Source organism: Hydra vulgaris, chromosome 12 (assembly GCF_038396675.1).
Source record: "Hydra vulgaris chromosome 12, alternate assembly HydraT2T_AEP".
NCBI lineage: Eukaryota > Metazoa > Cnidaria > Hydrozoa > Anthoathecata > Hydridae > Hydra > Hydra vulgaris.
The window spans coordinates 60381615-60408862 of record NC_088931.1 but is presented as its reverse complement, the minus strand read 5'-3'; the positions used below and the strand labels follow the sequence as shown (position 1 = coordinate 60408862).

Here is a 27248-nt window from a genome sequence, read left to right as displayed (position 1 = left end):
GTTAATACCCCGTCAACATAAAACTACGCCCTTTCAGTGTACTATATAGGGGGAGGGGGGATGAAAAATATAGCGCCTTGGTGTTAAATATCGGCATATTCTTTCTAGGCTGTAGAGGGACACGTATAAAATCATTTCTTTTCATTTCTCCATCAGAAATCACTGTCACCATCTTACACAACGTTTTACAGCTTGCGTGTGGCACTGTAATTTAAAAAAATAAAAGTAGTTCGTTGAATATGATGCTCTTTTGCCTCTTTCAGCTGCTCGTCAGTGAGCTCCTTTTTATGCGGTGATTCCTTCCGCTTGAGTAAAACCAATAAATTAACTCTAACCTATTCTTTGCTATAAAATTTAGAGTAGGAAATTTAAACTATTACACACTTGTTTGATTAGCATTTCATACTTCTTTTCTAGCTCTATTTTTACGGGTACCACCTAACTTTTAGGTATGTTGTTACTTATCTAAAATTATTACTTAAAAACTTTTTCTAAATGAAAAAAAATTTTAATTGTTTAAACTACATAGAAACATAAATAAGGTTAATGAATGTCAATGTAGTTACCAAATTTAGTAAGGAATTGCTGATAAAAACATATAATATAAGGACTCTGTTGGAGGTGGTGAGCTATCTTGATTAAATCAGTTTTCCATGGCTGCGCTGCTCCGGATCAGTAAAACAAAGTTCCACTTGGTACAGTTTGGAAAATGTCAAAAAGATAAAAGTGGACTGAACTGAGCACTTTTCTGTTCACCTCTGGCATTATATATTTATATATAAATATATAATGTCAGATGCGGTGACATTATATATTTTTATAAAATCCCATCACCTCTGGCTTAAAAAGCATAATTTATATATAAATATATATGCTTTGGCATATATATTTGTATAAAAATTCAAAGATCAAAAATCTGTACTTCTCCATCACCATGGTTCTCTTATTATTTGGAATTGGAAGTTTCCGATGATTTTTAACATTAAAGTACAACGCCTTTACTTGGAATTCACCAACTTTAAGGCCATCCATGGTTTTCATGCCACCAAACTTTACCTTGTCTCGGCAAATAACTTGTGTTTTATCATCATGAGATAATACCAATATCCTCAAGTTCAGCTAATATCGTAACTGCAGCAGGTCTAAGTCCATGACTGTAATAGACCAATGAAAGACAATGGAGTGACAATTGCATCTGCTTTGAAGATAAAAATGATGCAAATTCTTGATGATGAGTGTTCTTATATTTGTGCTTATAATATATAAAAAACAAGTTTTTTTTTAAGCAAAATCAATCTAACATTAGTAAATAAAAGTTATGTAAATCAATATGATTATTTTGGTCATAATACTAATGGATAATACAAGCATATTTAATATGTTGTCACCAGTGCCTTGGCTTGTAGGTCGGAGGTTCCCCCCCCCCCCTCCTACCCTCAAAAAATGTATTTATTAAAATTAATAAGTACATATAAATAGTGTATACAGTATCGGACAAGATATGGTGTACAAACTCAAATTAGAACAAAAGTTGATTAAAACTAAAAAAAACTAGTAAAACAATTGAACATATTATTTTTTATGTAGTTTATTATGTTGTTAACAAAATTTAAAACTTTTGAATATAATACTAAATCTAAATACTAAATACTAGTATCATACTGAAAATCACTAAAAAAGTTTTATAATACATTTCCCCTAACAAACTACATTTTTCTTTCGACAAAACAAGGTGGACATTTAAAAAATTGACTGAAAATTCAAAAAGTTTCAAAAATTTACTTATTATTTTTCAAAAAACTTCAAAAATTAACTTACTGCTTTCATTCTTCGTGGCATAGACTCAATTAACGAGTCAACAATTCTCATATCAATCTCTCGCCAGGCCATCTCAATTTTTTCAAATAATTCCTCACTGGTCTTCACATTTGCATGCTCAATCTTATTGTTAATTATTTCCCAGAAATTTTTTATTGGATTCAAGTCAGGGTTTTGTGCAGGCCACTCCATTATGGTGATATTCTTGTCCTTGAACCGTTGTTTTATAATTTTTGACGTATGTATGGGATCATCATCCTGATGAAAAATCCATTTTAGGGACATCTCCATTTAGCATGTGGTAACATAACATCTTCCATTATATCTTTGTAAACAAAGCGGTCCATAAATCCATTAATTTTGTGAATAGGACCATTTCCTAGAGCTGAGAAACATCCCCAAACCATAGCAGATGTTCCATGCTTAACACTCTTCTTGGTATATTTAGTATTGAATCTGGTGTTCTTTGGTCTTCAGACTTGCTTCTTGCCGTCGCTTCCAAAAAGGTTATATTTTGATTCATCACTAAAAAATATGTTTTTCCACTGATCTACAGTCTTATTTGGTGTGCTTTGACAAACGCAAATCTTAGCTTTCTATTTTTAAAAGAAGTTAGTGGTTTCTTGGCAGGCATTCGAGTAAATAATTTTGCTTCGTTAGCTCTTCATCGCACAGTGTGATTAGAGATTTGTAGTTCAAGTTTTTCGGTTAATTTTGTGGATGACAAAAATGGATCTTTTTTAAGCTCTTTAACAGTTATTCGATCTAGCCTTTGTGATGTTTTTTCGGACGTTTGCCCCGATGGTTTGTTTTATAGCATTCACAAGATTCAAATGATTTGACAGTTTTGTTTACAGTCGATTTAGCTATATTATATTTTCTACAAATTTCAGCTTGACGTTCTCCGCTTTTAAAATCTTTAATAATATTTTCACGTAAAACACTTCCTAATTTGTCGTAAGCCATTTTAAGTTGCAGTTTACACCATATATCACGAGTTAAGTCTATTTTTAATTTAATTGAAAAAATAATTGGTCAGACGTTCCAAAATCTATTTTATTATTTTAGAGTAATGTTATGATAAAAGTAAAAACAAAAGAATACGGTAAATTGAATAAAAACAATGAAATGTTATAAAAAAAGCATCGTTTTGATTTGCCCAAGGAAAAATGTAGTTTGTTGAGAAAAATGTGTTATAAATTTTTTTTGTGATTCTTAATATGATTTAAACGTTTTAAATTTTGTTAAGAACATAATAAACTATTTAACCATGTTTTGTCCGATACTGTAAGGGTGTTTAACCCCTTATAAAGGGTTAAAAAAATATTTTCGGGGATATTCAAATTAAAATTACAATAAATGTTTCTAAAGACTTTTTAAAGATGTTTTATATATTCTTTTGTATATAGCATTTATTATAAATTTACAAAAAACTCAAAAATAAATAATTCTTCAACAACCACTTGCTTCCTCAATTAATTTTTTTTGCTACCATTAACAAATTGAGAGAACTTCAAAATGCTACCTATTTGATCTTCTATTTGTGCTTCCGTCAAAGACTCGTGCACAAGCTGGATGACTTGTAAAATACAACGTGGGATACTGTAAACGGGATGACAGTTAAAAAATATAATTTATTTATAACTGACTATTTGTTTGATTTTTAACGCTAACGTTTAAGGTTCAAGACTAATATATATCTAAGAATACAAAACATATATAAGGAAGAAGGGATAGAACATTATTGAGCTATTATTAACGTACCAATTATTGCTTTACACAACTTTTTATCTTCGAATGATACCTTCTTTATACCACCTCGAATTTTGGCTTTCATATTCAACTTGGCCATAATATGATGCTCCATAATTCTATAAAAACGTAATAACAAATAATAAATGGAAAATAACTACGGTTATACTGCATCAAGCGATCCAGCAATTTAAATAATTGTAAACACACGTTAGAGTAATAATTCACAACGTATAATTTCGAAAGGTTCTTTATTTTTTTTATAAATGTAGGTACGTGTGCAAAGATTTTAAACTATTCAAATATTAAATTATTATACATCATTGTAAAGAGCTTTAAATCAGTATTACAATGGTGAAAATTTCATAAAAAAACGAATGATTCTACTAAAAGTTATGCCCATTTAAGTGTTAAAAATTCATTATAAGGAATGCTTAAGAAAACTGCAACCAACTTAAAAAATTAACGTTCGGCTTACGGTAGTTTTATAATAGAACTTTATTGTTTAGTTTTCAGCGCATTACTTTGCCTCGCTTATATTTTTATTCAACTTATAACAGTAAAAAATTAATGTTGTTTAAATAAAAAAATTAATGTTTAAAGAAAAAAATTATTTTTATTAAAAAAATTATAAATAATAATAAGATAAATCAATATCTATATCATTAAAAATTTTATTCATAAATTTATTTATTTTATAACTTTTTTTTTTTTAAATAATACTTATTATATAACACTTTACATATATAGGCTTATATATTAAAACGCGTAGTCCGTTTGTTGCGTTATTATATATGTACGTAGCCTTCCAGAAGGTAAACAGTGAACTGAAAGAAAATAATAATCTCTTTAATTATATCTATTTTTTGCAAGCGAAAAATATGACTTGAGGAAAAAGTCGGGAAAGGATGTGATTTATGCAATAGCAATAGTTTTGGGGAAAAAACAAGGCCTGTTTTCCCTACCGTACCATTGTTATTACTCAAGCCACATAAGTTTTCGACTTAAGCCATGATAGATACTAAAAAATACAATAATCAATTAATTGTTTAATTACTTTGACAATTAGCGATAACATTTTAAGTTAGTTACTATTTAAAGAGATGAAGACATGTTTTTAGAAAAAGCGCATCAGAATATCTTTTGTATATCGCCTTGATTAACATCAAATAATACGCCCACTTCAATAAATAAAAGATTTATTTGTTTTAAAATATACTTCGTAATATAAAATTTAAACTAAATTAATTGTTTTTCATATGCTTATTAATGTTTTTAACAGAATTGTGGCCATAAAAATAGCCTAGTTTTGAAGCAAATCATTGATATCCAAAGATAGAAAAAGTCGATCCTTCGAGAATATGGTGGGTGGAATAAGCGGGAGGGGGGGGGGGGGGTTGGAACTATCAACAAAAACTTAATAAGCAGGGGGCTGGAAAAAGCGGGGGGGGGGGTGGAAAATTTCGAGTTTTTTTAAATACTTAAAGCAATAACTAAGTAATGTTTTTGTTAATTATTAACATATATATTAGTGTCTGAAAACAAGTAAATATATAATAAAGAAGCACTAAAGTCCAAAGAAGAAATATCAACAGAAGTCCAGTTCAAATAAGTTTCTCTCTTTACATATTTTGTAAAATGTCTATGTCTAATGGAATTTTTTCTAAAATTTAATAGCCTGGGGGTTGGAATAAGAATGTCCTGGGTGGAAAATTTTTGAAAAATTAATTAGCGGGGGTGGGGAGGGGACGTCTACTAGGCACCAAAGAGTACCTAAAATAAGATCTGATACATAAAAATAATCAATGAAAGAATTATAAATCTTTTCATAATCTTATCAACAACAGCAAAATAAAGAGGGTGCGGGGGCTTAAATACACATTAGACATTGAAAAAATATTGCTGACCAATACACTTACCTATCTGTAAATGAAAACTATTAATGCAAGTATATAAACCATATTATGATTTACAATAATACATACTTTATTATAATCAATTTGCACATCATTTTTTTATGATATTACCACTGATGATGTCTGCAGATAGTTGGTATTTGCTCATTTCATACTTGACAGAAGCACATCCTCATTTTCGTTTGGTTTCCAATAAGAAATGCCTATACTAATGTCTATACCACTGTTCTTCTTTTTAATGCTAAGAAGTCTGCCAAAATATACATCTTGGCTGTTAGTGGCTTTATCAAACCTCAAGTGGCAAATACATCTTCTAATAGCAGCTCCAATAAGAATTTCTTCAATATTAGAAGCCTCATTATTTTCTAAGTCAGGAAATATTTCTTTTATCTGATTAGGCATACAATTATTTGAAAAGTTTTCTATTTTCCTCTGTTCTTTGTCCTTTTATTTTGAATTTTGTCAGCCATACGCTTTATAAGTTCTAATATCATTTCTTTATGACATTATGCATTTGCAAATCAAGTTTTTCTGACATTAGAAATAGCTCATAATATTAATTTGTTTTGAATATCAGTAGGCTTTTCGGAGAGTAGAGCAGTTGTTATATTTTTACAAGCACGAAGTTTTGAAAGAAAACAAAGTGTGGCATTTTGAGCTTTTTGCTTTGCAGTACTAAACATACCCATAAGTTCTTCTGAGTAAATGTTGTGAAGCCTGATTTAGTCTGGTTCATAATTTGATCATTAGAACTCATGTTGAACTGACGAGTGTACTGCCTGTCAATGACACTAACAACAGCTTTCAGACATTTAGCTAATGTTTTACTCATCAGTTACTGATCAAAAACAGGATCTTTAATAAAATTTCCAAAAAAAATCAGTTTTTTGTTTAATTAGATTTAGAGAATCCTTGCTGCTTTCAATAAGAGTGTTCCGAACATTTTTGACTATCTGAATGCCAGATATGTAGTCAAGTCCCTGACCTGGTGTGATAGAGCATTTGAAATAAGAAACATTTATATGCTAAAAAAAAAAAATTTTAGATTTATATATCTTATTTCACAAAATTACGTTGTATTAAAGTAAAAAAGTGGGTTTAAGATTATACATGTACCTTTTGGCATCCTTGTAGCGAAGTTTGTTTAGCTGTAAAACAATATTTGCTGCAATGCAGTTTCTTCCAAAAAGTTTTCCTTTATAGGTCTTTAATGCTTTGAGTGAAGACTTGCACGAACTGGTCATTGTGTCCAAGGGGTGAAAGTGACAGTATAGTTCATTTAATGATTTCTCCTAAACAAAGTTTAACTTAGTAACTGTCGCATGGTTTGTTGCTACTTTATCACTCATTGTGTTAGTTATGTTTCCAATAATAGTACTTCGCACATCAGTGAATTGTAGCTGGTAGAGTCACTATATAACTTGGCAAGATTAACAACAGATTTTGTAATGTGACTCTGATAGTCGTAAGTTGTACCTCCAGGAAGTTGATCAATAGCTACAACCATGCACACTGATTCTGTTGCTAAGTACACAACATTTACATGAACACTCTCCTGTGTTGCTGCATCAAAACCAAGTGTCAGATTTTTTGTTGAGAAAGCTATTTCAGTGGTCAGTAAGTCTGATATTACACCTAGCTCATGCATCATTTGTTCCACAGTTGTGCGATGCGGAATGTGACTAAACCGATAGCCAGTGTGTTCTCCAATTTTACTGAGCAAAGTTGGAACATTATGTGTAGGAAGTTGGCACACAAGCATGTCATATATAAGTGTTCTAATATCTGCTGAGTAGCATTTTTCATTTTTGGTGTTTTGTGTTATTTGTTGCATTTGCTCCACTTTTTCCTGTAAAATCAGTATGTTATTTTGCAGTAGAGGAATTTCAAAATTTTTGTCAGCAAGTTGTTGGCTTAACATAGCCTTTTGATAAGATAAGTTGCTTTGGGTAAATTTCAACTGTTGTTTTAAAATAAAAAAGTTATTTTGAAGTTTCTTTAACTGTAAATTCAAATACTTTTCCTTTAATTTTTTTCGAAGATGAAGGATTAACTTTTCTTTGCGAGCAATAACCTGATTTAGATATTTTAATTGGTATAGCCAGGCCTTTGCTTTTTCTTTTAACTCTTTTAGATCCTCTTTATGTTTTCGTTTTTTCTTTGCCTTTCATTTGCCAAAATGTGGTAGTGGTGTAGTGGTAAAGCACTCGCTTCATAAGCGAGAGGTTCAGAGTTCGATCCCCACCACGTCCCTGGTAGGACCGCGCTCAACTTGTTTCTCCGCACAGCGGCCTTGTTTGTCGAGGTTCATGTTTCAGAGTTATAGAGTTGAGAGAGAGTTATAACCACTATTAAGTAGCCTCCTCATCTCTAGTGGCCTTCTTGGCCTTGGGGAGGTGAATAACAAAAAAAAAAATTAAAAAAAAAATGGTTAACCTCTTTTGCAAAACTTTTTTCCTAGGACTTAACTGATCAGCTCTCAACCTGGGTAGTAGTGGTTCATGAGAAGAGGTTATTAAGTGGGGCCAGATAAAGAAGGAGATAAGTGATTACTATTTGATACAGATAAGACACTGATGTGTTAAGAAGATAAAATAGAAGAACACGAAACAATGTTGCTTGAGCTTGTGGTTGAATGCAATGGTTGTCGCATAGCAGATATTGATTTTTGGTATGCAAAGAGCATGTTGCAGATATTAATAAATTGTTTAGAATCCCTTGAAAAATTAAGTGCATAGAATTTGGATCTATTTACTTGTTGCACAATCTGACTTCTACATATTTTTAAATTAAAAAGTTTATTGACTATTTTAACAGTTGTTTTAAATGATTCATTGTTGGATATGAATATATTTAATATATATCCATTTCTACAATCAATATTTAAATGAGTTGGCATTGTAAAGTTACAAGCTAAATAATTTTTTGCTTCACCATAAAATAGATGATTCTTTTTAGGTCCCATAATGTTCTAAAAAATTTTTTTAATAATCATAACAATTATTTTATTGAATCAGCTTTAATCATTACTACACTTTTTTTTTTTGAAAAAGCTATAATACATGCATCAGAAAAAAATCACTTCAATCTTATAAATAGATAGAATAAATATATAACATAGTTTTTTGTGTGTGTGTGTAAACCATGTTTTGAATACTTTAAAAAAATCACCAATATTTTTAATAAAGTTTCATTCTTCTAAAAAAAACAACAACTTTCAATGAATAAAAAAGTTCAAATATACAAAATGCTCATAATCGTGAATCCCCCCTCCCCCTCAACCTCTACAACAGAAGAATATTTGGTACCTTTACTGCGTGCAAAAATAGAGTATGAGCGTGTCATTATTTTTTAATGAAATTTTACAGGTACATAGAAAATAGATATATAAAATTGACTGAAAAGTTAGAAAAAAATCCATCATGCCTTCAATATCAATTCACTTCCAGAACAGGATTGAAGTTTTCAGTAGCAATGAAATCACTAAAAACAAATTGCAATAAACTTACAACACTCTATTTTTAAAATATTATCGAAGTCAATATAAAATTCTAAAAAAAAAAGACGAGAAATATCCATCCTTATGACACCTACTTCGAGAACGCAGTGAAAAAATGGTCACAGATTTTATTTTTAAAATCGGTGCCGTAAATTGCAGATATGCACATACCTAATAAATGTTTTATATTCAAAGTTTCGACATCGATTTAAAGCAAAATTAAAAAAATTGGTTCCGCTAGAAGAAATGTGCTATTAATTCCCATTAATGCAACATTTCTAATGTTATGTTCGGCCCATCATGTTTAGACCATGATAGGAATAATGATTTGGTCTGTTGAATTGTTGTGTTTAACATTTCGTACAACAGGATTTTGGATATCCAACTAACTTTAGATGCTTGTATGCAAATTTGATTTTGTCCCATTCAATAAGCATTCCATTTATTAAGGTTCTCCCCAAACATTAATATTAAAATTATTTGTTTTTCTAAATTACTTTCCTTGGGCTAGATTTTTCTGTAAAATTTACTTGCAATTTTAACTGTTTGATTATCCAGAGTTAAACAAAAATACTTACCTGATCATAACAATTTTTGCATGTTCTTAAAAATTTTCTCCACCAGGTTTTTTAAGGTGACAAAGCTAAAACATAGATAAAAGTCTAGAGAAAAGTTCATGTTCGAATAAGACAGGATTAGATTTACTTGGTTGTTCTTCACAGTTGTTCGATAAAAGCAACACAATAATAATTGCTTAACCAAATATAAGACAAAATTATTTAACAAAAAATACAAGACTGTGAAAAACTCTAGGGAATGCAAATGCCTGTTGGGTCACTAAGATAATTCTCAATTTATAAGTAGGAATTTACCTTTTACACCATTTTCTGGTAAAATGTGAGAGCAATAAAAGGTTCATTAAGAAAACGATGTCAGTGAGATAGGTTAAATAGGTTCATCAAGAATTTCTTAGAATTTCTACATCAATAAAATATCAAGAAGTTCTTAAATAGGTTCATAAAGAAGACGATGAGCTTAAATAGCACTCTATCAAACAGACAAGCTTTAAAAATAGAAATTATAAATATAAATTACCAATTTGTTGTACTCCTCGTTGTCTTTTAATCTGGTTTTATGACAATACTGGTGTAAAATGATTAACTGTTCGTCACATGCATTTCTAGTTATTCTATGTTTTAAAATACATTTGGCAATCCCTGTAACAAGTACTCCATCATTAAGATCTTCAATATCATCACTCATAGGAACCTCAGAGTCTAGATCAGAACTCTCAGTTTCAGAAGTATCTTTAAGATCAGACACAAAATAAAAGTCAGTATAGTTCTCAAAATGCAAATCTCGACTTCATTAATATTGGTTTTGACATGCGATGAGTTGTCAATTTCTTCATTTTCAAGTACATTGTTTAAGGTTCAATTACTTAAGCGTTCAAAAACTGAAACACAATGAAAAACAATAATAGGAGGAAGAAAACCTAAATTTTTATTAATAAAAAACAGGTAAAAAATTATTTAGAAGAGTTAATATTCTTATATTTTGTAAACTTTGAAGACTTAATGTTCTTATCTTCTCATCAAACTACATTTGTTCAAAGTAAGTTTTTTACTCACTAGCTCATTAATCTCATATAGTTAAATGTTTGTATCATAATTAAAATCCTCAAGTTAAAAGTCTAATTAAATAGTAATAATTAATAGTCATAATTGTGCCAGAAAATAAGCTTCAACAACATAAACGTTAAACTTTAGTTTGCTAAATAATGTCAATTGTGCTTTTTTTTTCAGTTTATTAGTTTAACGCTAAATTACTAAATTAAATAGATTATGTTAACTAAAACATAACTAAATGAATATACAAATTAATACTAAAAATGTGAATATACAAGATGATTACAAGCAAATTATATACTATAAATATACAAGAAGAAACTAAACAATAATAAATATAACTGCCTAACAATTGCTTGCATTCTCTATACATATTGTTAAGCATTTATTTACCAATGGAGAGGCCATAAAGACTCTATGCGTTCTATAAATGAAAATTTTAGAATACGTTTTATTTTACTTACTTTATAATTTAATTTTTTTTCACTAAATGCATAGCAGATGCTTGGTAAAGATATATGAAAAATTCTTCCGGTTTCAAATTAATAATATAGTTACGTTGTTTGTTGAAATATAAGCAAAAGTGAGCAGTTTATTGTAATTCATTTTGCGCAGTTAACTTGATTTCAAAATATCATACTATATTGCTCAGAGTGAGTAACTATCAGATTCAAAGATCATTATTGCAGCTATAATTGCATGAGTATTAGGCTCTAACCGATTTGATATTTGTATAGATACATTTGTATTATTCTATATTATAGGGTATAATATAGAATAATACAAATGTATCTCTGTCATACCTTAATACAAATGTATCTCCATCACTGGTAGTAATATGAAAATATTATTCTATGTAACTATCTCAGCATTAATTATAATTGCAATGTACAGCAATTACATCATTATTTGAACATTTCAATTAATTGGATACAAATTTGTATTGTCGAAACTCAAAAAATTAAAATTTGAACACATTTTAATGGTATTAAAATGTGTTCAAATTTTAATTTTTTGTTATTTATGGTTAATCTGAAAAGAACTGATTCAGAAATACAAAAATACTGATAAACATTTTTTCAATAAGAAAATTTAAGAAGCTAACCAATATTATATTTATTTTTCTAAAATAAAAAGCATATTAAAATAAAGTAAATATAAAAAACTAATCATAAATATAAACAAAACTGTCTATTCATTTTTTATTAAAAAAAAAACTTTACACAACTAAAAAGTTAGTAAATAAAAATAAAGATCAAGTTAATGGAATCAATTTTAAATATATTGTATAGGATTTCAATTTTTAGCTGCCTTTTCCTCAAGTTTTGATTTCTCTATTAATAATTCAACGCAAACTATTCAATTTTTTTAATCCAATATAATCATACCATAACAATTTTAGCATAAATAAATTGTTCAATATCATAAAACATTCTATAACATAACAAAACTGTTCTATAATTTAAAGAACAGGTTTTGACAACAATAAAAATTCAAATCAAATCTTTTACTTTTTTAATCAACCATTTATTAAATCTTTTATCAGCGATTTAAAGTATTAAATATATGTACGATGTTTATTTTCAAATAATTTTTGAAAATTCCTCGAATATCTTTTCAAAGACAATTCAAACCTTTAAACTTCTGTTCTAGGAACTTTACTGTTTTTAATATATATTAACGATCTGCCTCACTCTATAAATAATTCGTTTGTTCAACTTTTCGCTGACAACACTAATCTTCTATGCATAAATAAATCACTCGCGCAGCTTTGAAAAAAAGATAATTCAGATCTCCATTATTTGTGTCATTGGTTAAATAGTAACTGTCTTTCCCTAAATATTAATAAAACTGAATTTATTATTTTTTATCCTCCAAAAAAAAAGATTGATAGTAATAATGTATCATCACTTTTTGTTTTGCTTTCAATCCAACAACTGACTCAATCAATTTGTCTATCCCATTAACAATATGTTAAGAAGTATGGCGTTCTGAAAACTCTTCACAGCTAATAACAAACTTTCTCAAAGTGTAATCGTCAGCAATATAAAGCAGAGTTAAAGTAATAAATGAATCAACTGCTCTAGCAGTCAGTGGTGAGTCCTGCACCATTTATATTTTTTAGCTCACTTGTCAACTTTTTTATCTAATGCTACCTTCATATTCTGATATACCATGGATAACTTTGTACTTAGAAAATGTTGTCCTAATTTTTATATTAGCACGAGAATCAAAACTATGAACAAAATTTTTAAAGCCTTGAGATTCAACTATAATGAAGAGTAGAAATTCGCGAACCAAGAATTTTGTGATATTAAGATCAATAACCAGCTGCTTTTGTTCCTGACTTTTATATTTTGAAATTAAAGAAATTATATTGTTTTGTGACTTATATACTGTGGTATTGTTTTGTTTGTCTATATTTTTTGAGCTGGGATTACTTAAGCGAGCTAAAACTTCTTGCATAACTCTTATATTTTTGCTGCTGGACCTTGTATCGATCCTTCGATATACTCATCTGAAATTAAAAAGCAACTTTTCAATTGAACTATTTAGTTAAAATAAAGACAGTGAAAAAAAACTTTGTTATAAGTTACCATGTGACTCTATAGAGTTATTTTCCTCTCCGTTATTTTAATCAACTGTATTTCTTAATTCTTTTTCAACTAATAATTTATACAAAGACGAATGAGTTATTTTCAAGCGGTATCTCATACTGGATGTTGAACCCTTAGCAAGTTTGTAAACATTTTGGCACTTTTTGCAAATTGCGTTGACAACTACTTCACCACCTTTATTAGTTGGTTCTTTTTCAAAATAGTCCCAAAGAACAGAACTTGTTTTTGGCATTTTACATACAATAAAGAAACTAATATATAAATAAATGTCATTAACACATTTACAATACAGATAATATGCTTTACTTATTATAATTAAAAAATGACATTTGGAAAATGAAATAAATTTTAAAAAGTCAATTAACTGAAATTTATTAACAAGAAACATTATTTTTTTTTTTTTTTAAAACTTTTTTTTATTGAAAAAAAATTAAATTTAAATTATATATTTTAAACTCAAGTTACTCAAGCTTAACAAATGTTTTAAATTTTTTATTAAAGCTGTAAAATGATATTTTTATAAATTTAAATCAATATATTCATAAAGTTTTGTTTTGTATCTTTTTTTTTAATTTTAAATGCACCTGTCTTTCATTTTAAAAGTTTCATTTATTCGAACGTTTATAAAACGAATTATTTCCGTCAATTAAAATTTTTTAACGTAACGGACGTTAACGGTTCCGGACGGTATTACCCGACGAAAACAATCAAACACCCATGCTTAGTATGTATATATGCATATATATATATATATATATATATATATATATATATATATATATATATATATATATATATATATATATATATATATACATACATTATATATATACACATGTGTATATATATATATTTATATATAAATATATATTTATATAAGTATATATACATGTATACATATATATGTACATATATATATATATATATATATATATATATATATTTATATATATATATATATATATACATGTATAAATATATATATTAATATATATATATATATATATATATACATGTATATATATATATGTATTTATATATATATACATATTTACATGTACATATATATGTGTATATATACATATATATATATATATATATATATATATGTATGTATATATATATATAATATATATATATATACACATGTAAATATATATTATATATATATATATATATATATATATATTATATATATATATATATATATATATATATATATATATATATATATATATATATATATATATATATATATATATATATATATATATATATATATACAATGAAAAATGTATGTCAAACAAAATCTCAACTTCAAAAAAATTTTTTTTATATATTTCTTTAAAGGTTTGTAAGAAATTAGTACAAAATATATTTAACACTAGAGGCCTTTCAATGTTTCATCAGTAGTGTTAGTTTAAGTGCTGTTTTGTACAAATTTATTTATTTTTTGTTACAAAAGTGTTTTTTAATCAATTAATGTATTGTTGCTATTAGTTACCATTGTCTAATATTTTATAAAACAGGAAGTGTTAGTTAAAAGTATCATGCTTTTGTTTATGCAAATGACTTTCATTAGTTAATAAATTTTTATCACTTTTAAGTTCCAGAAATACAAAAAGCTGGAAAAATGGTTCCATTATTTTTTTATTTATACGTTAGCAATCATATACATGATTGTCAAACCTGTCTGTTGAATGGCCAGTTCTGCAACTTGAAATATGACCATTAGTGCGATTTCTCAAATTGTTTGTTTTTCCAGTATACGTTGATTGACCATTACAAGACAAACATTTTAGATAATAAATGACGTTCTTGCTGCTACAAGTAATGTGACTTTTAATGTTCCAAATAGTACCGTTGGATGTTACGAAATTATTTACCTCTTGTAGGTAAAATAAACAAATTTTGCAACGACTATCATTACATTTAAAAATTCCTATCTTTTTGTTATTAGATGTTGTGGAATTAAATTTAGCGGAAGTAAGTTGTCTCAGTAAATTTGGTGGTTGTTTGTAAGCTATTGCAGGATTTATGTTAGAAAATATTTTTTGTATTCTTACTGGTGGATAAACTGAGTAGAAGTTTGGTTTTAGTTAATATAGGTTGGCAATTTAGGTTGCTGTAAAATGTAGTGACTAAAGGAACGACTTCATTAGGTTTCTTTTGTTGAGCTGGTCCTTGTAGTTTTGCATTATGAAATGCTTTTTCAATAACAATGTCTGGTTAATTACATTCTTTCAGCCATAATTTAAGCTCTGCTAAACGCAGGTTTTCGGTGATATAATCAGATGTAAATACAATTATTCATTTTGCAAGACTATAAGGGATGTTCTTTTTGGTGTGGTAAGGATGATGACTGTTAAAATTAAGATAATCGTGTGTGTTTGTTTCTTTATAAAATATGTCAGTTTTGATATATTTGTTATTTTGAAGAATAACAGAAATGTCTAAAAAATTAATTATATTATAAATATTTTCTTTTTCAACTAATTCAATGCCATAGTCAATTGTGAAGGTAATTGAATTGTTTAATTCGGCGAGTGACAATTTAAATTTGTTTATATCTAAGTGTTTAGGCCATATGTTAACTATGTCAATAAAAATTTATTATCTTATGAAAGTCATTTGCATAAACAAAAGCATGATACTTTTAACTAACACTTCCTGTTTTAAAAAATATTAGACAATGGTAACTAATAGCAACAATACATTAATTGATTAAAAAACACTTTTGTAACAAAAAATAAATAAATTTGTACAAAACAGCACTTAAACTAACACTACTGATGAAACATTGAAAGGCCTCTAGTGTTAAATATATTTTGTACTAATTTCTTACAAACCTTTAAAGAAATATATAAAAAAAAATTTTTTGAAGTTGATATTTTGTTTGACATACATTTTTCATTGTATTGGTTAAAATTATATTAATAGTTATATATATATATATATATATATATATATATATATATATATATATATATATATATATATATATATATATATATATATATATATATATTATAATACTATTTATAAGTAAAGTATTATTACGTTACTTACTTTTTTACAGTATAAATCTATCAATTTCAGGTTTTTTGTTACTATTATTCAACATCGGTTTTATTTAATTAGGCTAAACAAAGTTTGTTGTTTGTTTAAATTACTTTTTTTAATGATTTCTTTTATTTGAGTAGATACAAACGGCGGGGCGGAGCGGATCAGCGGGGCGGATCATTTAAACGGTACCAACGGCGGGGCGGATCATTTAAACGTTACTTAAGCGAATCATATTTCATAAAATAAACACAAAAAATACAATTTAGAAATAGTTTTATTTCATTAAAAAATATAATATTTAGAAGGTTTTTGCATATTATAATTTTATTGAATTTTATTATATTTTATAAATTTTATGAACTCAAAAAACAAAATGACCCTCCATTTTATATCCGCACAATTATATTAAATGATCTGCTTAATATTTTGATTATTTACATCAAACTCTATAAGTTTTAATGATTTTCTACCAAAAACCAACGTGATCCACCAATCATATCAAGCAATCCTCACATTTATATTAAATGATCTGCCTAATATTTTGATTATTGGGATCAAACTCTATAAGATTTAATAATTGTTCTACCAAAAATAACGCGACCCGCCAATTTATATCAAGTGATCCACCAAATTTTATGAAGTGATCCGTCTATTATTTTGATTGTTTGTATCAAATTCTATAAACTTTAATGATTGTAGTACCAAAAAACAAGGTGATTCGCCAATTTGTATAAAGTGATCAGCCAAATTTTATGAAGTGATCCGTGGCATACTTTCATTGCTTGAATCAAATTCTATAAATTTTAATAGTTGTTCTACAAAAAAACAACATTATCCGCCAAATTATAGTAAGTGATCCACCAAATATTTTGATTGTTTGAATCAAACTACTTTAATTTTAATGATTGTTCTACCAAAAAACAACGTGATCCGCCAATTTGTATCAAGTGATCTGCCGAATTTTATGAAGCGATCCGTCCATTATTTTGGACGTTTGAATCAAATTCTATAAATTTTAATGGTTATTCTACAAAAAAACAACATGATCAGCAAATTTATATCAAGTGATCCGACATATTTTATGAAGTTATCAGCCTAATATTTTGATTTTTTGAATCAAACTCCTTTACTTTTAATGATTGTTCTACCAAAAAACAACGTGATCAGCCAATTATATCAAGTGATCCGCCTAACATTTTGATTGTTTGAATCAAACTCTTCAAAGTTGAATGATTGTTTTACAGAAAAAAAAAAACAAAAAAAAAAAAACATGATCCACCGATTTATATCAGGCGATCTACCTACGCGAATTTTCAATTTTAAACAATGAGGTGGCATACCTGAAGGAGTTAATCTGTTTCATAACTCAACAGGAAAGTAATTTCTTTCATTAAGGTCATCAGTATCAATTTGATCAACATTTTGATAAATTTTGACCTCACCAGGCAGATATTGAAGCACTTCTTCATTGATTGATAATGCAGATTTAATGTTTATTAAAAAACAAAATGTGTCTTGACAATACAAAAAAAAAAAAAACGCAATGTATTAAAACCATATAGAAATAATATTAAGGTTTATCTTTTATAAATATTACCCGTAAAGAAAATTATTCTTATCTTAATTGTTTTGAATTGGATTTCATGTCACAAACTGTTAGAATATGATCAATAAAGTAAATTTTAAATCTTGATAATTTACTAAATTTAAACCATACTTCATCAGTTGGCAAACTAAACCAAAGTAATGATGCAAGGTAGAAGAACGCGGTAGAACTAAAGAAATAAATATCATAATATTATAAAATAATATTATAAAAAGTAGATTGTAAAATAGATACATGACATGATAAAATATATAAAACCAGTAAAATATATTTCTACCAGCTTCGGATGACTAAAGCAAAACTAAATAACTGTTAAATATATTTATATTTATATATGTATATGTATATATATATATATATATATATATATATATATATATATATATATATATATATATATATATTTATATATATATGTAATATTACATAGGAAGTCAAGTTTAACATAAAGTTAAAGTTACATGACTATATATATACATATATATATATAAACAATATATATGCCTATATATAAACAATATATATGCCTATATATATACAATATATATATATATATATACAATATATATATATATATATATATATATATATATATATATATATATATACATATATATATATATATATATATATATATATATATATATATATATATATATATATATATATATATATATATATATATATATATATATATATATAAAGTTAAAACTAGACCGACGATTTCCGCAATTCATATAAGCTTTGCCTGATGCAGCATGTACATTTCTTGATCCACGCTACAAATCCATCTTCTTCTCTGAACAACAGTAAGCTACTGTTGTAGACAGTCTTCATCAGTACTCTAAGGAATTCCGATCTCGTGGCGGTACTGGTGTTGGTGGAAGTGGACATTGTGCCTTGAGCAATCATGACACAAACTTAATTCAAGGTACAATTCAATTACGTTTTATGTTACGTGATTAACACAGATTAAGACTTGATGGTAATGGCAATGGCCTGCAGTTCAGATTTAACTTTCAGATTTACTGCATTGTGGTTTAATTTAATTACAGGTGAATAATAAAACAATAATGCATAGGTTTTCATTTCTGTTTGCTATTTTAGTTTTACATCTATTTATATTATATAATACTTTGTAGGAACATCTGTTAGTGCTGGTGCTCCCGCTCCTGCTTTTGGAAGTGCTGGTCCTGGTTCAGGTCCTGGTCGGACATCAGCTGCAGCCTCCAAGCCAAGTAGTTTATGGGATGACTTCGACGGCATGCTTACAACAGCAACTGCGAATAGGATGCTGCTAGTTGATGATGCAGCTTCTGTGCAAGAGGAGGTCAGAATGTATATGATTGAACCTCCTATTGGGAGGAACGCCAATGTACTTGATTGGTGGAAAGTTAATCATCACTGTCTGCCGAATATTGGCTATTCCAGCAACTTTTGTAAATTCGGAGAGAATGAACTCGACGTCTGGTAACATTGTTACAAGAAGGCGATGTAATCTACTCTCTTAGCATGTGGCTGAACTAACTTTTATTCACGAAAATTTGTAGTATAGCACATAGCAGTAGCGTACCGAAGCCAGACTGCCCTGACAGTCTCAGTCAGTACAGTACACTGTAGATTAAGGTCACGGACTTTCTGGAACAATTGCCTATGCATGTACTACTACTTTACATAACTGTATAGCATTTGCATTCATTATAGCGTTGTACTTTTACTTGTATTGTATTATCTGTTAAACTATAACTGTAAATATAATACTAGTCCTAGTCTTTATTTTATGCACTGCATTGCAAGTACCTGACTTGGTTTTTTTTAACTTGAATTATTACACATTGTAATTGTATTGTATGATACTAGTCTCATTTGATTTCATTCACTTTTATTTGACTCTAGAGTCTAGTCTGTGTTGCTTAGTATTTTGTTTACCTTATAAAACTGCAATATGATTGGTTATTAAATATAAAATGTATAATGTTTCATTTTTGTTCTGTGTTCTGTCACACACTATAAATTATTACTATTTAAATACCAAATTTCAATATCAGTGCAGCATACTTTCGAATCGAATCGAATTCGAACGAAAGTGGCTTAGTTTCGTTTCGAATCGTTTCGAACTTAAAATCTTAGTTTCGCACATCACTAATATATATATCTATATATACATATATATATATATATATATATATATATATATATATATATATATATATATATATATGTATATATATATATATATATATATATATATATATATATATATATATATATATATATATATATATATATATATATATATATATAAATGGAATATTACATAGGAAGTCAAGTATAACATAAGAAAAGTTACATGACAATATATATATACATATATATACAATATATATCCATATATATATACAATATATATCCATATATATATATACAATATATATACATATATATATATATATATATATATATATAAAATATATATATATATATATATATATATATATATATATATAATATATATTTAAGGATTTATTGGGCATTAGGTGGATGCAGTAAAGGTCTTGACATATCAAAGGTTTTCCATAAAGAATTGCATGCTTCTTCATAAGCTTTCATCATATGTTGCTTTTGAGAAAAATTTTTAAATCATTGAAAAATGTGAATTTTAAGTTATCCTCGAAGGTCAACAGATCTTTCTCTTTTCCAATAACCTCTGGGGTTCCACAACCTTTTATGCTTGGTCTAGCATTATTTCTTTTTTCTTCTATATCTAAATCTAAAGTGGCTATATTTGCTGATGATCTTGCCTTTCAACAATGTCGCATCCTTTAACATCCATTGTCATATATAACTCTAAACACTGTGTTAACTCTCAACACTGTTCTTACTTTTAACATTATTCTAACTCTAAATATTGTTTTAACTCTAAACACAGATCAAACTCTTAACACTGCTTTAACTCTAAACACTATCCCAAATCTAAACATTATTCTAACTCTAAACACTATTATAACTCAAAACATTCTAACTCTAAACATTATTCTAACTCTAAACACTGTTCTAACAATAAACACAGTTATAACTCTAAACCCTATTATAACTCTAAACACTTTTCTAACTCTAAACACTATCCTAACTCTAAACGCAGTTATAACTCTAAACATTATTCGTACTCTAAACATTGTTCTAACTCTAAACACTGTTCTAACTCTAAACACTGTTCTAACTCTAAACACTGTTCTAACTCTAAATACTATTTTAACTCATCTAGTCATTCTAGTAAAAGTTTTAACTAGTTATTTCAATATATTAAAATTTACAGATGTGAAAGTCTATCCGAATCAATGTTTACATTTCTGTAAACATTGATTCGGATAGACCTACACAATAAGAATGAAACCACTCATTACAATTTAAACACTGAATCATTGAGTCTGTCGATTTAAAAATGCTACGACACACACAATACAAAGAATATTTTGAGGTTCGAACTACATTTTTTCTAACAGTTCTATAGCTATCAACAGGGAACTGTGTTATTTTGTAATTTTCAAGACATGTCAGCAAATGTTGGCGCATCAAGTCCTCCCTGTATCTAAAGTTACAAGGATCTGCAGTGACCATTAAATTTGTATCATCACAAATTAAAATAGGTGTTTCAAGTGTAGTTGGTTTCATATCTGCATTCATAACTGATGATAAAAATGGATAATTTGATAAAGAATTCAGGTGTTGGGACACAGTTGTCATCAAATTTCACTCTCTTTTGCATCCTTTTTAATACACACAAAATAATAGAATAATAGTAGAAATGTAGATAACATTGTTTACAAATATAATAGAAGATAAAAAAAGATGGATAACACCTAAAAAGTTAAAATGCAACTAAAGTTATTTACATTTCATTTTGAGATAACGGAATCTCCGTATTTAAACTTGCTGCAGAGGAAAGGATACCAACATGCAAAGTTTGAGACGCTAAGTCAACACTTTGATTCATGCTCAAACCATTTAAATTTCTAATGTCAAGATTGGCAGTTGCATCTGGTGCAGGGATAAAACTTAAATCGTCTTTTCTTGGCATCTTACATCCTGATTTTTTGTCACCTTTTTTACTAAAAATAATAAAAATTTTAAAAACTGACATTTCTAGTACAGGTAAGATATTACCTTATTGCATTCTCTTTTCTGGGATGTAACCCGAAAGACAAATCAGTCTATCATTTGAGAATTTAAGTCACTTGTTCCTTCTTATATATCTATAAACATATACAAGCATATATAATATATATATGTGTGTGTGTGTGTGTGTGTGTGTGTGTGTGTGTGTGTGTGTGTGTGTGTGTGTGTGTGTGTGTGTGTGTGTGTGTGTATTTGCATTCATAAATAAATTATTATATAATTAAAATTTTAAAGATAAATAGGACAAGTATATGTATTAAAAATAATATCAGAGCTCCAGGTTATAACTCCTAGTGACCTTATAGTTTTGCCAGGATCACTTACTTATTTAATCAAGTTAGATATTAAGATAAATCACATTTGTTTGAAACATATAACCCAAAATGTCAAAATGATTAGAATTTATACTTGATTATATATTTTTAACTACTAACACTGTACTCGGAGATGCCGAATATTAAATATTTATTTAAATTTTTACCCCATTTATCCAGACCTTATTTAGACTGCCTCAAGTTGAATAATATTGCCGATTCTTTACTTATATTCTTAAAATGTTTCCTTGTTTATTAGGATTATTTATTTATTAGGCACCTCAGAGTAATTTAATGTACCATGAGTTACACCGAAATTTGGTCAAATTTATGATTTTTCATTCACTACATTCAACTCCAATGCTGCGTTTAACAGCTAGTATGTGACAACACATTGTTGAAGAAGGACACGTGCAGTTTTCCTTTGGATACAGCTTCACAACATGCGCATTTCCGTCAGGTGCAGAGATTGTAAAAACTTTAAGACTTGGAATATGTACAACATTAAATGTATTAGAAAGCACACATATTGATGGAGGTATGAGTTGCTGCATTGGTATATTGGCAGCTGCTTGCAGCTCTGCAATAACAAGCTCTGGACTCTCTACTTTTAGTATATCGTCTGTGTTATCTAAATCATTTAAATTTTCAATTTAAAACATCATTATTAAATTGTGAGAATATCGCACATTTGTAAATATTAACTAAATAATCATAAAATCCAAGGAAAAAAACAATTACAAATAAGGTTTTAAGCAAACAAGTATATATATGCGACATACTGATTAAGAGACTGCTGTCAATGAGAGTGTAGGGTCCAAAACCACTACAACTCCGCTTAATTTCTGTCAAATAGAAGATCTGAAGGCGATGCATTGCAACAACCATTGAATCAACAGGCGCTTCTTTCCAATCCTGAAAAATTTTTAATGACAGCATTTAGTGATTCTGATACATTATTTGTAATTATATTATCTGTTAGACCAACAAATCTGAGGTGACCAATATAAGATATTAAAATATGTGAGTGTAAATGGTCAGAAAAACAAATTGAGAATGCTTCGCTCCAAGAAGGTCTCAATGTATCAATTTTAACTTTTAAACAGATCTCACTTTCACACCTGAGAAGTTCCTGCATTTGAGATTTGTAAACAACTATTTCTGCATGACAAGCACTGCGTTTTTTTAACTAAACCTCAATATCAGACAAAATATGATTGGAGCAAGATACCAGATTCCATTTTGGTAATACTTTTTTTATTGCTTTCCTAATCCCACTCTCACCGTCTGTTACAATCACAACCTGATTTAGAACTGGTAATTTTTTTTTTTAAAGATTTGAAGAAACTTTTATGCACAGTATCAAACTTCCTGTCATGTAAAACAAATGCTACAGGCATGCAAGGCTTTTTAACAAAACAACTTATTTTAGCCGCTAGAATGGATAAATAAAAATCTCCTGATTAAATTTTGCATTCCAAACAAAACCGACAAGTCAAGATAAGTGGATATGGACCACACGAAGCCCGGAATCATATATGCCAGTTCATGTGAAGTTAAAAAAGATTCAGTGCCTATTTTTATACTAGCGACTTTTACACTATGCACAACTGTCTTGAATTTCTTGGTTGAAATTGGACCTGGCTATCCTTGCAATCGAGAAGAAGGTCCTTGTAACTGTGGGAATCAGCAATGGCATCTCGCTGTTGGTAAGAACTTGATTGGTTTTCAGGAATTACCTGAAATATATATACATGTACACACACACACACATATATATATATATACATATATATATATATATATATATATATATATATATATATATATATATATATATATATATATATATATATATATATATTCGTATGTGTGTGTATACACTGGCGTATGAAGCATAAAACAGGGGAAGGGTGGGGGGACTGAACCAGGCAAAGTTTAGAATGAAAAAGAGAAGGGGCTACACAACATGAATTTTAATTAAAAATATTATTATTATAATTTTTATTTAAAGTAGGTTTTATTTAGTAGTAAACTTACCTAAACCTTTTAAAATAAAAACAAAAACTATTATCAAAATGCAAGATATATTTACCATGAGGAACTAAAATTGCAAGGTCATGGTTACCGATGTAATGGATAACAACAAGATCTGTTCGACTCAGATCAGAGTACATGAACTTCTGGAAATCATTTGAAATTCCTGTTGGTGTAACTGTGGCAAAATGGATCTTTGTGTAAAGTGGTAAACCCCGAGGAATTTTACTGAACCCATTTTGCTTCCACCTATACCCATCTGCTCGCCAATCATCTAAAAAATAATATAAATATAATATATATATATATATATATATATATATATATATATATATATATATATATATATATATTTGCATATACAATAAACAACCACAATATTTACATGCAATATCACTTGGCAACAAATAAGGAGAATTTAAACTTTTGTGTGAGTTAAAAAGAGCAAGTGTAGCCAGAATCACCAAAACATGGTTTAACAACTCATCAATTGTACAGTTAGAAGGTTCCACAGTATAAAATAAAAATAGATTTGGTAGGCAAAAAGGTTGAAATTGCTGGCATTATTGGAATTCATCATGTAAATTAAGTGACAGTAATCAGGACAACCAAAATTGTTGAGTTAAAAGAGCAAAAATATGCGCAAACAAACAAAGTTTAAAACAGAGGTAATAATAAAAAATACAGCTGAGAACAAACCAAGTTTATACTGAGATTATAATTCATTATAAACAGAATAGAAAATTTATGGAACATATTCAGGGTGTTAGCTAGCCTAATCATTAGCCAAATGGCACTGAGAATACTGTAGAAATATTAATGGGTTTAAACTTCCCAAAATTTAATATCTTTTTTTTTTTAGTAGTTGTAGTAGTAGTAGTAATAGTAGTAGTAGTAGTAGTAGTAGCAGTAGTAGTAGTAGTAGTAGTAGTAGTAGTAGTAGTAGTAGTAGTAGCAGCAGCAGCAGTAGTAGTAATCCTGGTTGCCCTCTTTTTAAGAAATTCCCAAGCTCTGGTGCTACAAACTTTGCCTTCATGTTACAATATTGTCCGCGTAACAATATTATGTTGCACGGAATGCTCTCATCTTACTCATGTTAAATTACATAGTAACATGAAGGCAATTGTCATAAAACATATTTATTTTAAGATAAACGATTAAGCGAGCAAATTGGTCAATTTAATAATGGCAAAGTTTGTATTAGTGGAACGATTAAGATTGATATAGTAATAAATGTAGATTAATAATAAAGTTAGAACGATAAACACAAACTTATTGTTACCTAGGTAGCAATTACTTTGTGTTTTTTGTTAAATCAACAATGTTATTGTTATAACGTTATAAAGTTTTTGTCGGGTAATTATACTAATTAATAATACATTTGAGGTCCTCATTGATGTAAGTTCTATGCTTCTTTTGGTACTATAATTAAAAGAGATTTATAGAGATAAAGAATAGAATTAGGAGTAATGAAGTAGCAAGGATGATAAAGAGATACAAAGATCAAAAGTAAGATCTGATCCAAGAAGATGAAGGGTAGATGACTCATTACGTACATTACTGTTCATAAATGTAGGAAGATCTAGATTTTTGTGATAAGGATTTGCTGAAAAAATTTAGTCTTATCTGAATTAGAGATGATTCTTTCTCAAAAAAAAGAAAAAATATTATTATTTTATTAAATCATAAGTTTAATTTTATAAAAAAGTTTTAAAAAATTATAACTTTGAAAATATGTCTCACCCATTTTAGCCCTTGATGTTTGGGTTACATGAGGGCTTAGTATTAAAAAAATTAACTTAATAAGTTTTAATAGTAATAAAATTTTTAATACAAAAAGTATAAAAAATTTAAACAAAAACTACTTTTGGTCTTTTAAGCCTTCTAAGTCTTAAGTCTTCTAAGTAGTTTTTGTTTAAATTTTTATTATTTTTATTAGTATATACCTACATTATCAAAAGTGAGTTGTCAAAGTGAGTTTCTAATTCATTCGCTGTTTACACATAGCTAAATTTTATTTACTACTATTAATAATTGTTTTTAAGCAAGTACAATGAAAGTACATTGGTGCTCACATTTAAAAATCATAAAAAAGATACTTTTAAATAGCATTTATAAAGGTCATTTAAAAATCTGCAGACTTTTTTAATATTATGTTATACATAGCATAATATAAAAAAGACATAAGCATGTAAGTTTGCTATGCAGCCATTTCACAATAATAAATTAATCTTCAAATAAATTATAATAGGAAAGACAATTTTTACCTTCAAAAATATATTGCATATTAAATGATATCTTGAAAGTATTCAACATAATATTAAATGACATTTAGATCTCCATTCAAATTTATCAATAAGATATCTTGCTATACTGTAGCATAGCCTTAAGTAAAGGATAAACAATGCCTAAGTAAAGTTGGATATTACTTTAAAAATATTTAAAAAACAAAAATATATACAGTCTTGTAGGCTACATGTAGGTTTACATTGTAGGGTAATTCTACAGCTAAGCGGCCTAAAATAATTTTATTTTTTCGCTTGTTGCGCACTCGTCTGAGGAGGCTTTTTATATATTAGGAATATAAAGTGAAATAATAAAAGGAAAAAGATTGCTGCCCCATGCCAAACCCATAGTCGATGTAGCAACACTTCCTTGTAGCAACAGGCTATAAGATAGTCGATGTATGTACTGAAGCCAATAAATATTCTTTTTGTTTATATTAAAAAATCACTACTTTGAGCAAGTCTTTACACAAAAGCGAAACGAGCGAAAAATTAAAATTATTTTTTAACTGTAGAATTACCAAATACTGCTG

The 27248-nt window shown here is 27.9% G+C and overlaps 1 protein-coding gene across 5 annotated transcripts; it reads right to left on the bottom strand.

The window, feature by feature from the left end:
* Positions 1–3180: 3180 nt before the first annotated feature.
* On the bottom strand, positions 3181–26940 carry LOC136088887 (uncharacterized). Of its 5 annotated transcripts, XR_010642593.1 has the most exons (9): positions 26698–26934; positions 24489–24704; positions 23176–23308; positions 22694–23024; positions 21797–22012; positions 16301–18072; positions 8913–8969; positions 3583–3689; positions 3181–3420 (listed from the first exon to the last, which is right to left on the bottom strand). XR_010642593.1 is itself a non-coding variant. In XM_065813942.1 (5 exons), exons 1-5 carry the CDS (start codon positions 26759–26761, stop codon positions 3371–3373), a joined length of 495 nt encoding a protein of 164 aa, XP_065670014.1. In that variant the 5' UTR covers positions 26762–26900; the 3' UTR covers positions 3181–3370. The 5 variants fall into 5 exon arrangements, 1 of the variants encoding a protein (XP_065670014.1); XR_010642591.1 differs by lacking the exon at positions 8913–8969 and having other exon boundaries at positions 18015–18072; positions 23176–24132; positions 26698–26940; XR_010642592.1 differs by lacking the exon at positions 8913–8969 and having other exon boundaries at positions 18015–18072.
* Between the last annotated feature and the right edge of the window lie 308 nt (positions 26941–27248).